The 14,240-nt window shown below is 35.6% G+C and overlaps 1 protein-coding gene across 3 annotated transcripts in view; it reads left to right on the forward strand.

The window, feature by feature from the left end:
• Positions 1 to 1,026: 1,026 nt before the first annotated feature.
• Positions 1,027 to 14,240, forward strand: part of LOC123682997 (guanylate cyclase 32E-like) — a 182,272-nt gene continuing 169,058 nt past the window's right edge. For 2 of the 3 annotated variants that reach the window (XM_045621886.1, XM_045621888.1), the window contains exons 1-2: positions 8,735 to 8,929; positions 11,949 to 12,169. In XM_045621886.1, the coding sequence (XP_045477842.1) occupies positions 12,062 to 12,169 (108 nt within the window). In that variant the 5' untranslated portion in view covers positions 8,735 to 8,929; positions 11,949 to 12,061. Of the gene's footprint in view, positions 1,178 to 8,734; positions 8,930 to 11,948; positions 12,170 to 14,240 lie in introns of those variants that run through there. The other variant, XM_045621889.1, reaches the window with a different exon arrangement.

Genomic DNA, 14,240 nt, shown 5'->3' on the forward strand with positions numbered 1-14,240 from the left:
GTGGAAGGACTGAGTTTTCTTCATTATAAATTTCATTACGTGAACTGTGAAAAAACCGAATATATTTCAAGAAAAATCAATGGCTGTTTATTAAATTGTAAAGAGAAAGGTATGCCATCAACGATGGAAAGCGATATCAGCCAAATGGGCACTATATCCTTTCCATGAAATATTTCATGACCAATTCGTATACTTGTGGCTGCATTTCGGGATGCATGTCCTTCGCAAATTGCATCTTTTAAGGTATTGAATTAAATTTTCCTTGACCATGACAACCCTGGGTTTTCGTCAACACAGTGGCAACATTCACCGTTGTTCGCACACGGTTTCGATCCTTCACATCTTCACTTTGTCTTAACAGCTCAAAATTTTCCACCAGTTCCAGGAGTCCGGGAAAGTGCTTCACGACTACCCAAAAGTGTTTGGGCCTTGCGAACTGACACTGCAAAATATTCACCATTTTTGTAGAGTATTTCAAGTATGTATCTGCAGTTTGTATCGTTCAATTTTTATTAATGCCATAGTTTTAACTAGTCTAATTCCAAAAGATGATTCCAAAAGCATCCAAAACCGACAGTTGCTCAGATAGCCAGTTGCTCAAGACATCTCTTATTGGAAAATCTTATGTAATTGAGATGTATTCTGAACAGATTATTTTCCGTTCATTTTTTTGTACATGCTGAATTTTTCATGAAATTATATGTTTTCAAAAAAAAATTTCTTGTTTTCTAGTCAATTTGTGGAATTCCCTTCCGAATAATTCAATAATCATTCTATAATAAAACACCTGATGTATAAAAAGGATTTACAATAAAATAACCTCGAAAATAACTGAAAGAATAAAGTGAAAGTGAAATGGAAACAATTCTGAACTTTCTCTTGCTGAGTGCAATAAGTTTCAATGTGGATGGACTTTCGGAGATCTCTATCGAATCTTCGTTTCCGGACCATTTCGTCGATGATATAAACTTCAGCAAGGAGTTCTCCCAATTTTCCGGAATAGAGAAATCCTGTGCCAATGGAAGTGTTAGTGCATTATACAATCATTTGACGAGGGTCGGAGATGAAGATGATGGTATCGAGTCTATTACTATAGGATTTCTTGGAGCCTATGGAGCAACTCAGGTGGTCCTTGGAGCTCTTCCCTTAGCAGTGGAGGCTGTGAATGAGGACTCAGGTAATAAGAAGTAATTATTAGTTAATTTATTTATTTCAGAGTTATTCATGAAAGCTATGAATATAAATAGGAGGGAATCACGATCATCAGCAATGATGGAACGACTAGAGAGAGAGATGAATATAAATGAATTATTCGATCGCGTACGTAAAACCTCACTTTCAGGACTGGTAATGAAATATTGATACCGTTTGGTTGAAATATGTTATTTAAAAATATACAGGAGAACAGAATTGCTAATTGTCATATTAACGGCAAACCTTGTCGGATTTTGCCCATTAACAAAATTTATCACTCCATTCGGGATCCAAACCTAACCTGAATATTTTTAGGTCTTTTAATTCGGGAATTATCGTGTTTACGACTGGACCGGACGAATGGATATAATTGAATTTGTCCAAGGATACGTCATCAGTGAGTGAACTGGCCAGCAAACTCACCAGACATCAATCCAGGCGCGGATCCACGGGAGGGGGAACTGGGGGAACGTTCCCCCCCCCAAATGACCCAGGCACCTCTTAAATTTTGCCGTCGCTCCTAGAATTTGACATTCTTAGGTTCAAATAATTACAATATCAGCAAAAATTTCACCTTCAATACATTTTGGGAAGATCCATATCTATGAACGGCAAAAAAAATGACGTCCCAAAATGGCGAAAGTGTCTGGGGTCCTCATTTTCAGTATCTAAAAGTTCCCCCCCCAAAAGTGGGGCCTGGATCCGCGCCTGCATCAATCCAATTGAGCTCGTATGGGATAACTTAGGGAAAGCAAGATCCAATCGCCAAAACACACCTTCAACTTGTCAAGAATTGAATTTAGCCCTTCAGGAATAATTGAACGATATGCCTGAAAATTTTATTGATGATTGATTGAACTATAATTAATCAAAAATAAATAATCGATCAATTTAGATTTTTTCTCATTTTTTTTCTATTTTGTCTCATCCTGCATAAAACGAAGATTGAAGAGTAACAAACGAAGAATTTCTATTAAATATATTTTGCAGTTGAAATAGAGGAAAATATTCATCTCATTTCCAGGGCATATAGATTGTTCATTTGTTGAGAAACTTAGGGGAGCCAAAACTTTTAACGATGTGTGTAAAAAAATTAACAATTTAAAACTTTATGTAAAATTTCATGTAGGTACAACAGGTACAACGGCCTCAAAATACTAAAAATATGAATTTCAAACTTAATATTGAAAAGAATTGAGGAGAAATGCACTGACGTGAACTTCGCACATACATGGATGCCGACATGGTGTAGTGTGGTCTACAAGGGTTCAATTAAATCAAGGCAAATTTCGGAGGTTCTGTTCGATGGTATAGTAGAAAAACAAACAATTGTTCTGATAAAAGACTGCTAATAATATATTATACATACAATATGTTTTTATCAGAAAACCTCCACAGAAATACTCGTAAACACAATATTTCACAAAATTACATTTAGTTTCCTAGAGTTTCAGAGAAGGGAAAGTCCTCTCAGGGGTACTTGTGGTAACAGGCAGTTTCTCCAAAATCTTCAAAAGTTGATATTTATTTGAAAATAAGAACTTGTCCTGGTCGCATTCTCTGAGAGCTTCAATAGCATTCGTTCGTTAAACTACTTTCACTAGTAGTAGACCCCTAACATTAATATTACTTGATCAAGACTTGTGTCAAACGCAACAATAATTGGCAGGATCATTGGGAGTCATGCAACAAGCCATTTCAAAATGCCCTGATATTCATGGGAATGATACAGAAACAAGGACGTTAGGTGCCGTACGAGTTGAAGCCTTGAAGATTTGTGGAACGGCGTTTGTTTGCTTGTGAACAGCTTGCTTGCTTGCAAGGAAAGGACGGAAGGGATTTCTGCATTGCATTGTGACTGGAGACAAAAAATAGGTTCATTACGATCATCCCAAGCGCAAAAAATCATGGGGGATATCTCGCCCATACTTCCAAGTGGACGGCCAAACCGAATATTCACTGTTTCAAGTTCATGCTCAGTATTTGGTGGGACCAGCTCGGCGTCGTGTATTATGAGTTGTTTAAACCAACTGAAACAAACACAGTCGATCGTTATCGAACGCAATTATGCGTTTGAGCCGATCATTGAAAGAAAAACGGCCGCAATACTATTAGATACATGATAAAGTGATTTCAAAGCATGACAATGCTCGACCACATGTTCCGAAAGTGGTCAAGACATACTTGGAAGTGTTGTAATGGAAAGTCCATTACCCCACCTAACGTATTCTCCAGACGTTGCTCCCTCTGACTATCCCTATATAACTTGTTTCGATAAATGACACACGGCCTTGCTGACCTGCACTTCCGGTCTTTTGAAGATTAAAAAAAAATTGGATCGATTCGTGGATCTCTTCAAAATACCAACACGTGATTCGTACGCTGCCCAAAAGATGGACAATCCTTTGAATCATAAATGTATAACTAGTTTTTTTACAATAAAGCCCCGAATTTCGGAAAAAAAAACGGTGGAAGCAAAGCCTATGTAATATTCAAACAAAACGACAAATAATGGCCAAAAACAAATTATTTTCAAATGACTCCCCTTGAAAAACTATAAAGTTTGAGTGTGGTAAAACCTCATTAAAATAGTTGCGAAATTAATTTTTACATTCAATAAGATATAGAAATAATGAATGTGTCATTTGAAACAAGAAAGTTTTCTATTTTTCGCTATTTTCTTGTGAATATGTAAATTCATAATAAGCGTGTTACATTGAAAAAAGTGAAACTTTGGTTTAAATTTGGTATCGTTTGAGTTTAGATGAAAACAATTTCAAATTGGGGATTACCCTTTATTCATCACAAAAAAATTTGAAAATATCATGATTTAATCCCTAAAAATGAGATTCGCTTCTGTGGTGGGTCACCCGGTATATAACCGTTTTTGTTTCTGGCTGGGGTTAATTCCTCTTGATCTCCTCTGGCTACGGCCTTGAATGAAATAGAATTTAATAATTTATTATACGAGAGAAGAAAGAATTGCGGAAATATTTCTTTAGAATAATGGTTCTCATTCCCTGTATAATCGGAGTAATTAGGTTGCAAAATGCCTTAGCTCGGTAGAGAATGTCGAATAACATTATAATCTCAATAATTTTCAGATTTCAAGCTGGTAGTTCATTTGATCACTTTCACAAAAGTTGATGTCATTATTTATCACTTCAAATCCATGATACTCAATTGCATACTTCTTCCACAGTTTCACTTTTCTAGTTTATACTGGAAAACTTTTCGAAGCATCCCTAAAGGAAAAACGTTTACGGTTAGACATAAATTCTGAGCTTACCTTAAATGACTCTCATGTCTTGCATTATTGAGTTTCAACGCGCTGTGGAATTTAATTTGATGTTGGAATTAAGATAAGACACTGAAACAAGCCTCCAAGATTCCCGTCACAAGAAGATTACTTGAAATTAGCGGGAGGAATACGGAAATTTTTTCTCTGGGAAATTTTATTACTCCTGTCTTTTTACATGAAGTTTTCGTAAAATATTCGCTTCAAGTGCACTCAACTGTGGATTGAAAGAGGTGGCTATCATAAATATATTGTTATGTTCACATTATTTGCGAGTATACTGCGTGTCCCAAAAATGAACCGCCATCATGAATTCAGAATCGAAAAATAATCCTAGTTTTCTTAATGAACTATAGGCTCCGTTTCGTATTTAGATACAGGGTGTTTAAGTTTGATTGTTAAAACAATTAAAAAATTTCTTCTCTCTAAATGATCTTTATATCTTCACAGGTGAAAATACCTAATTACAAAAAATAAATCACAATAGAAATTGAAATTGATGGATCAAAAATAATTGATCGCCGTCCTAAATGCACACTATCGAGCAATTTTGGTGAGCATGATCGCTCATTGACATTCTCATTAGAAATTATTTGGTGTTTTCTTTTGGTTTTTTAAATGAACTTAAACACTTTGTTAATACGAAACAAAGTCATCATGACCTAAAGTTTATTAAAACAAAAATGGTTAATCTTTCATTTTGAATTTACGGTGAATATATGGCGGTGTACTTTCGGGATACTGTATTTCGACAACAAACATCGAACATGAAGATGACATATTCCGTCAGGAATTGAATGAAAATCCTCAAATGCAAAAAAAAATTCTCTTTTACTAATGCTCATATCCTTGTCACCAATCGATAAAAACCATAGTTAAATTGAACGAATTGAGCTTTCAACTGTTCTTTAGATTTCTCTGATTTGGCCCTCAGTGGTTACTAGCTTTTTGCAGACCTCAAAAGAATCCAACAGAGAAAGAAATTAAGTTATTATGAAGGAGTTATTACCGAAGTTGAAGCTTATTTCGAAAGCAAAGACGATTCATTATCTAGAAAAGGTTTAGAAAGTAAGAGGAGCCTTTGAGTGCATATACTGAGTTATCCATGTCATTGTCCGGATTTCACAGCCCTGTTTTAATGACATATGTCAAACAGAACTGTCATTCGAAGCGTCATATGTTAGCCATTTAACAGTATGGATGCTGAATGTGAAAATCAACTAAAAAATAATTATTCTGTATAAGGTCGCAATAGCCAGAATGGTCTCCAATATCCGATAACGGATTGGCACTATCAAGAAGAAGAAGATTATGTACGTTTAGTTCATTACGAGCTGATTATGGTTGACATAATTGTGACATAAGCGTACAACTGGGTCCGTATGCTTGACAAGTGATCTTTTTGACGTACACGTTTGAGGATTGAGTGGTACACGTGCGAGCGGTTTTCCAAAATGGTATTTTTGACAACCGTTCGTTCCATTCATCAAAGTTTACAGATGCATGAATCAAACAAAAAGTAGTCCCTCAAATTAAACTATCGATTTATATGAGGGACTAATGACATTAAACTAAGATGTCTAAAAACCAGGTGTATGAACTGATTAGCTTTTGTTTTGCCAATTTTGGGAATATTAGTTAAGCTTCGTTATGCCAACTGAAGTTAGCGCTATCAACAAATTAAGATTCTTGTTATTTATTATTAACAAGTTTTGTGCCATTATGTTTATCTTTCATTATAGTTATGATCTATGGAAGTAATTCTTGTAATTGAAATACCAATAAACTCTTTCTATTACAAATATTTGAATTCATTTCAGTAAACGTTTCGTGTTTTGTTCCACGACTTTGCACGATCATACTCGGTTACACGTCGCTTTTGATTGGTCAGTATCGGGTTTTAATTAATGTATCCAATCAAAAACAACGGAAAAAAGATCGAAATGACAAGTATGACATTGCGGCGTCGCCACGAACTAAAACTAATATTTTCAATTTGGTCGAATGTCATTGCATTCAAAATTTGACGAGTGCATTCACCATGTTTTTAGACATCTTACATTAATCATACACCTTCAAAAACGTGTACTCCCAAGAGCCGGCATCATTGTAAAATATCACAGATGAGATGAAATGTAATCAATTTATGTTCCGTCAATTCAAATTGAAAAAAATTTCGAAGAAAAATTGTTCACTAATATCTTTAAACATGTTCCAACAAATCAAAAGAGGAATTAAAATAACTGATAATCAAAAATATTTTCTGATTGAGTTTTTAAAAATTGCGCGGATCTTCAAAAGGGTGAATTGTCTAATCAATTCACATAGATGCATAAAGAAAATGGGCAGAAATTGGTAACATACTTGTATGGCGGGTGTATCTAGAGATTGGAAGAAGAGAAACAGGCTGCGGGCCTCCTATGGACATCGAATTATCCAAGAGAGAAGTGAATATAATAGATATTTTTGAAAAAGTATGTATTGAGAGACATAAAGGGACTTAATTTTTTTTTCTTTATCAAATCATATTATCAGCAGAAATGTTTATGTTGTGCATTTGGTTGATTCACTTGTTATTTATTACAATGTTACAATGGCTTGATGATTGCGAATAAAATAATGCATCTCAATTTTCGACCTGCTGCCAATTCCGGATTTATCCTTTGCTTATTCACTTCTCCTCGATATCTTCTATCGATGAGGAAGCCATATATTACCCAAATCAACTTGTGATGTAGGTACCATCGTTCTGGTACATTGTATTTTCAATGCAAATATTATGGAGCACTACACAAGCATTGACAATGTTACTTGCTGTCTACGAAGTACAATGAAGAACCCTATGATTGAGTAGACAGCTTAAGAACCCCATTATATCTATCAAGCTTTTGATTTCTCACTTTTTTTTGTTGTATAAATATTTTTTGGAGTTCCTTGCACTGGTTCATTTTCCAGGTGTCATCATCCATATTCTTCGAGGATATCCAGAAACATTCAAACGAATTGTTTCTCACTCAAATCATTGAATGGGTCTCCGCGTTGGGTATATCTCTGCTGATCCATTTGTTCCACATACTCCAATAGATCCATCAGTAACAATTGTCTTACATTATGCCGGAAGAATAAATATGACTTATGAATATATCTCTGTGGCATTCAGATTGTCAAACTATCAAAACGAATGCCAAAAAGCACTCGAAGTAAGCATTCGCACTTAATACGTGTACGTTTTCAAGTTCACGAGTCAAGAATACCAAAACGTGTGACATTCGAAAAGTGCGTATACGTTTTGAAACATCACTGGTATGGTCCCTGGCAAGACAGTAAACAAATTTGAAGAGATTGAATCTGTTACTGATGTCTGCTCATACATCAGCGAAATTCACGCTCGACCAAAAATATTGCTGCTATGAGGCGTGCAATTGTATATTTTTCATGACCAAGCAATCCCAGCATCCGTCGGCAACTTTGTCATCTTTAGAGGAAGTATTTTTGTGAGACGTGTTCAAGTACTCAACTACTACCTGGTGGTAATAAACTTCGATTTTCAGGTTATCTTTGTGAAGCAACGTTAAAGTATATATATAGTAAACTTTCTCAGAAATGTTGGTATTTTTGAGAGGAGCTTCAGCCCCCAAAGCTCCCTTCTCCTAGCTGCGCTAGTGATTCTATTAGTTTTTTATATTTCATATAAATATATCAACAGATAATTGGTGAAAGGTGAACCGTTGCATTAAGGAGGAAGTTTTTCCGGACTGTTTGAAAGTGGCAAAGAAGGTGACAAGAATGACAAAAAGAACTATCGATCGATTTCACTACTTCCAATTTTCTCAAAGGTCTTCGAAAAAATAATTCATAATCAGGTAATGAACCATTTCAAGAGTGAAAATCTCTTTTAGAAAGAAATCGAGAACATGTGATTCTATATTACGTTTTGTTGAATATACGCTTGACTGTTTTGAGAGGGGCTTGCTTTCACTATGAATATTTTTAGATCTGAGTCGAGCTTCCGACTGTGTTTCCCCGCAGGCTCTTCTAGACAAGCTGGCAAAGTATGGGTCTGATGAGATTAGTCTTAGACTAATTATGTCATATTTCACAGACAGGAAGCAGAAGGTCTTTTGCAATGGTACATGGTCTGCAGAGGGTCTATTGAGTATTGGGTTACCACAAGGTTCCATATAAGGGCCCCTATTTTTCATAATCTTTATGAATGATTTCTCCCACTTCATGGCTATATATGAACACGACGGGGCTGACGACTCTGGAATTACAGTGGGGCATCGAGAACGGCATGGGGTTGAACAGCTTGCGAGAGCGGAAGAGCTGAGAGCCAAGGAATGGTTTGTACCAAACATGCTAGTTTGCAATGCAGAAAAGACCGAAACCATGTTGTTCAATTTGAGAGGGATTTCAAATCATAATACCAGTGAATCGGTAAGGTTTCTGGGAGTTTATCTAGATCCAAGTGTCACCTGGTTCTCTCATGCCAATGAAACAGCATCCAAAATAATAAAAAATACCTTCCTGCTCCGTAACTTGGCCATTATTGTGAAAAAGGATGTTATTAAGGTTGCTTATCATAGTCTGATCGAGTCACATCTAAGATACTGTGTACTGATCTGGGGTAACTGTTCTAGTAAGGAAAGTATTTTCAGATCGCAAAGAAGAGCAGTTGAAATAGTTGCTGGTTTAAACCACAGGGATGATTGCGTAGACGCCTTCAAAAAACTTAAAATCCTAACCTTTTCCTCTATTTATATTTATGAATGTGTTGTTTATGCATCTAATAATAACAGGGATCTTCCGAAGTTTGGTGATACCCATGATTATTACACACGATATAGAAACAACATAAAATCTAAGTATATGCGATTAGAAAAATCCAAGAATGGACCTAATTTCATTTCTCATAAACTTTTGAATAAGATACCTGAAGAGGTGAAAAGGCTCAGTCTCAAAAAGTTTAAGCAAATTGTCGGTGAATTTTTGCGGCAGCATGTGTTTTGGAGTGTCCAAGAGTTCCTGTACAGTAGTTTGAATTTTTAATCTCTTTTAAATTAATTTATTTTTTGTGTTGTAAAGAGGAATGATATCTTATATCATTCATAGTCGTATTACTTTATTGAGTAATGCATTTATATTTTATATTTTGACAATGATACTCAAATGATGTATCATTTGAGAATTGTATGACTTTTATTGAGTTATTTCTACTATTTTTATATTCTGACAATGATGAGAAAAGCTTTATACCATTTAGAAGTTATTACTTTGTTGAGTAATGCATTTATATTTTGACAGTTATACTATGTATCATTTAAGAATTGTTTAACTTTATTAAGTTATTTCTACTATTTTTATATTCTGACAATGATGAGAATGTTATTCCAGCAAACATCTCTCACCCGGAAGATAAAAGTGATCATTTCGCATCTTTTTCGAGAAATGGTTCAGATGTAGATCCCCAAACTATCGACTTTTATTCAAATGGTAGATTCGATCTGGGTGATAGTTTTTCAGTTTCTATTACATCTGCGGCGGAGGTGAATTCAATTTTGAATGATCTGAAGTCTGATGCTTTGGGTATAGATAATATTAATGCAACTATGTTGAAATACTGCAGCCCATTCATAGATGACGTCATAGTAAATATTATTAATAGTTCTATTGAGGAGAGCTACTATCCTGATGCATGGAAGGTTTCTATTGGTCGACCAATTCCTAAGAAGAATGATGTTGACAGTTATGATGACCTAAGGGTTATTAGTATTTTGCCAACCATTTCTAAAATTTTTGAGAAAGTGCTATACAACCAAATATACAAATTTGTGAAAAAAAAAAAAATTACCTGAGAGTCAATGTGGTTTTAGAAGAGGCTTTAGTACTGCCACGGCACTGACAACTGTGTTGAATGATCTGATGGAGGCGTATGATAGGGGTATGGCAAGTCCACTCATTTTGTTAGATTATTCAAAGGCTTTTGATACCATCGATCATGGTCTTCTCATTGCCAAGCTCATATATTATGGATTTGATGACCCAGCTGTTTCTTTGCTTCATTCGTACCTGCAGAGACGTTCCCAAAGAATATTCAGCAACGGGATATATTCGTCTCCTAGAGATGTTCATACTGGCGTACCACAGGGATCGATTTTGGGTCCGCTCCTTTTTATTATTTATACTGCGGATATTCTTGGGTCGGTGTCTCATTGTAACGTGCAGGCATATGCTGATGATGTGCAGTTATATAATTATGCATTTTGATCCTTCTGATGTCGGAGTAGTTAATGATCCTTTGAATGAGGAGATGGCTAATATCGCTTCAATCTCCATACAACATGCACTGAACCTAAACGCAAAGAAAACGGTGCTTTTATGCTTCTCCTCTATGAATACTCGGCAAGTGCTCAGGAATGCTTTGAACGTTTCAGTAGGCGATACAAGGTTACCTTTGAGTGAGTCAGCCAGAAATCTGGGGTTGCATCTTGATGTCGATTTGAGATTCTGTGGGCATGTCAGGAGTTTGTCGAGGAGAGCTTATACAAATTTGAAGCTCCTTTATTCCAATAGACATGTTTTGAGTCAGGGTTTAAAAAGGGTGCTTTGTGAATTACTCGTGCTTTCTCACTTTACCAAATGTGATTTCTTGTATGGACCTTGTTTGCGGAGGTTGGAAAAGGATCGCATCCAGAGGGTTCAAAACAACTGTTGCCGTTTGATATATGGATTACGAAAATTCGATCACATAAGCGGTGCATTATTTTCAACGGGCTGGCTCAATATGGATGGTAGGAGAAATCTTCATCTTGCAGATTTCACTGTGAAGTTATTGAGGTCTCCAGATTCACCAAAGCATCTTCTGTCTGGTTTTGTCTCGGTGGAGTCGGGACATGGTAGGGGTACCAGATTCGGGAGCAGGTTCCTTGTTCCCCGTCATCGGACTGCCATGTTTTGTAGGTCCTTTATTTACTGTGCTGTATCACTTCTTAATTCCCTTCCAGAGGATCTCAGGAATTTGAGCGTTAACAGATTCAGGGTCAAATACAAACAGTACCTTTTAAATGATCAGAACCGAATGTAGTAGTTTGAAAGAGTCAACATACCTGCTCTATATTCGAGGGCTCATTATTCAAGATTGTGATTATGTTAACTTTTTTTTGGTATCTCGTGCAACATATATATTTTTTCTTCCTTTTTCCTGCTCTGATGTGGTTGAGTTTGAATAGCTTAGCTAGACTTTGCCACGTCATAGTAGTATTTTTTCTCCAATTGTGGATATTTGATTTATAATTTTTGTAACAATAAGGGCGATTTATTATTATTATTATTAAATGCTTTATACCATTTCGAAGTTGTTGTATTTTTATTGAATCCTGTGACGTGTGCAATACAATGAATTTTTGTAAAGGAGCATCAATAAATTATCAATCTATTTATTGAATATTTCTTGCAGATTTGTTGCCTGGTCGACGTTTGAATTTCGTCGCCGGAGATATTGGAACGAATGCTCCGAGTTCGAGTGTGGCAAGGAGCAAATCATCCCTAGCTGCTCAGGCCATCAAATTCATGACCGAGATGCGAGATAACGGAACGATAGCTTTCATCGGACCAGACGATACCTGTTTCTCGGAAGCTCTGGTTGCTGCAGCGTGGAATCTCCCGATGATATCATACGTGAGTTGATATGATTATCATGTGATCCATCCCCCAAATGGCGAAAGGGGATATTGTATGATGAATATTGGATAAGTTCCGGAACAATTTCTACGTAATTTACTACGTGACTTACTAATTATACAGGGTAGTCCAGATTTAAGTGTACCTAATAACTTTGGCGTCGGATAAAAAAACTCTCTTCTTGAAAAAAGTTCATAAAAACGTATATCCAGACAAGATTCGTTTCAGAGATATAGGATGTTGAAGTTTGGATAAAAATCAGTTTTTACCTATTACATTTGTATTATAACATTCATTGTTTTGGTTTTAAGGTATTGAAGTCTAAATAAAAATGTATCGAATTAGGTAAGTGTCTCCGACCAACATTGTCCAGTGGCATAGATAGAGATATAGATTATTCTAATGCAAAACTACACCACTGTATTTCTTTCGAGAAAATTATTTCATTTCTGAAATCAAAAGAGCTTCACCTGAATTTTTTTGATACAATGTACCAGTATTCAGTAACAAAACAAAACATAGTGCCGCTAAGCATCAGACAAAATGATGCCAACAACACACTGAGCACTAGGAGAATGGAGCTGTAAATTTAGTCTACTGTTGAACCAGAGGGATTATTGTTAAATCTACTCCAAGTACTGTTCAGGTCAACATTTAAAAACTATAATGTTCCAAGTGAATAGAAATGTCTCCATGAATTTGTTCTATATATCTCTTCATGAGAGATATATGTTAATATAATCTTTTTTCCCTACAACTGCTATGAAAAGAAGCGTATTCGGCATAGCTTACTCAATTGTAAAACTATGTATTGCTCATACTGTGGGAAATATTATTTCTCACGGCACTTTGCGCACACCTCGCTTGGTAGACCAATGAAATTGGGCTTCTGAGTCGTTTCTATGGAAACGCAATAAATTAGCACATACTGCCAACGAAGGCCATTTTGATTTGAATCAAGACCATTACTTGAATTATTGAAATTTGTGCAGTTGTAGGAAAAGTATAGTGTGCAACATGTGGAGAAAAAAGAGAAAGAAAGTTGGACTTTTCCCGCTTGTTGCACAATATACTATTTTTCAACAGAGTTGTTCTATCCGACGCCAAAGTTATTGCACTAAAATCTGGACCATCCTTTATACAGGGTGTATCGAGACTTTGATGCCAATTTGAAACGAAAAATTCTCGTTGAAGAATAAATAAGACTTTCCTAATATTAGTGCTCTCAAATATCGTTCGTTGTAGGGATACAGGGTGTAGAATATGATGAATTAAAAGTAATTTTTATTCATAACTCCCACAGTTTCCATAATTTTCCAATTGAATTCGAAAGAGTGTTTGTGTTCAATATAGGAGCAGTATTTCGAAAAAATAATAAATTTTCAGTAGCCACCACTGGCGTGCAAAAAGGGCATTATGGCCCGTTTTATGTCCTATTTTTTATTCCACTGGTAATTCCAGAAAAATTATGCTGTTTTCGCATTTCCCATTCAATTTTGAGTAGAAAATGTTCGAATTCGGAAAAACTTATCGTTTTCAAGATAATTGGGCTTTTATGAATAAAACATACTAGTAATGAATTATTTGTTCGACAGAAATTTTACAATACCAATTTTTGTTTCGAATAACAACTGGATATTTATGTTTTCTTGCAGAGGTACACGATATAGCTAAAAGACAATGTTCTAAAAAAACTCCAATTCAGTTTCCTCAAAAGGGTTATAGCTCGTATCCAAAACAATGGTGGACCCTTCCACCAATTTATGAAATAAAATGATTTTGAAGGAAATGTTCAATAATTAACTTCTAGAGTCACTTATTTTTATTCATATAAATTGCCATAGGACACTTTTATGCCAGTATGGCAACTAATTTTGTTTTTCATAATAGATTGAACTAGTGGCGTACCTAGACATAAGCCTTGGGGGGGGGGGGAAGAAAAAATTTCAAATTTTCCTTGTTCTGAAGAAGTTTGCTTACTCATAATAAGAGTGTGATATATAAGGTTGTCACATATAATGAATATTTCTCCTGGGGGGAGGGATATATCCCCGTTATCTCCCTTTTT

Source organism: Harmonia axyridis, chromosome 6 (assembly GCF_914767665.1).
Source record: "Harmonia axyridis chromosome 6, icHarAxyr1.1, whole genome shotgun sequence".
Taxonomy (NCBI): domain Eukaryota; kingdom Metazoa; phylum Arthropoda; class Insecta; order Coleoptera; family Coccinellidae; genus Harmonia; species Harmonia axyridis.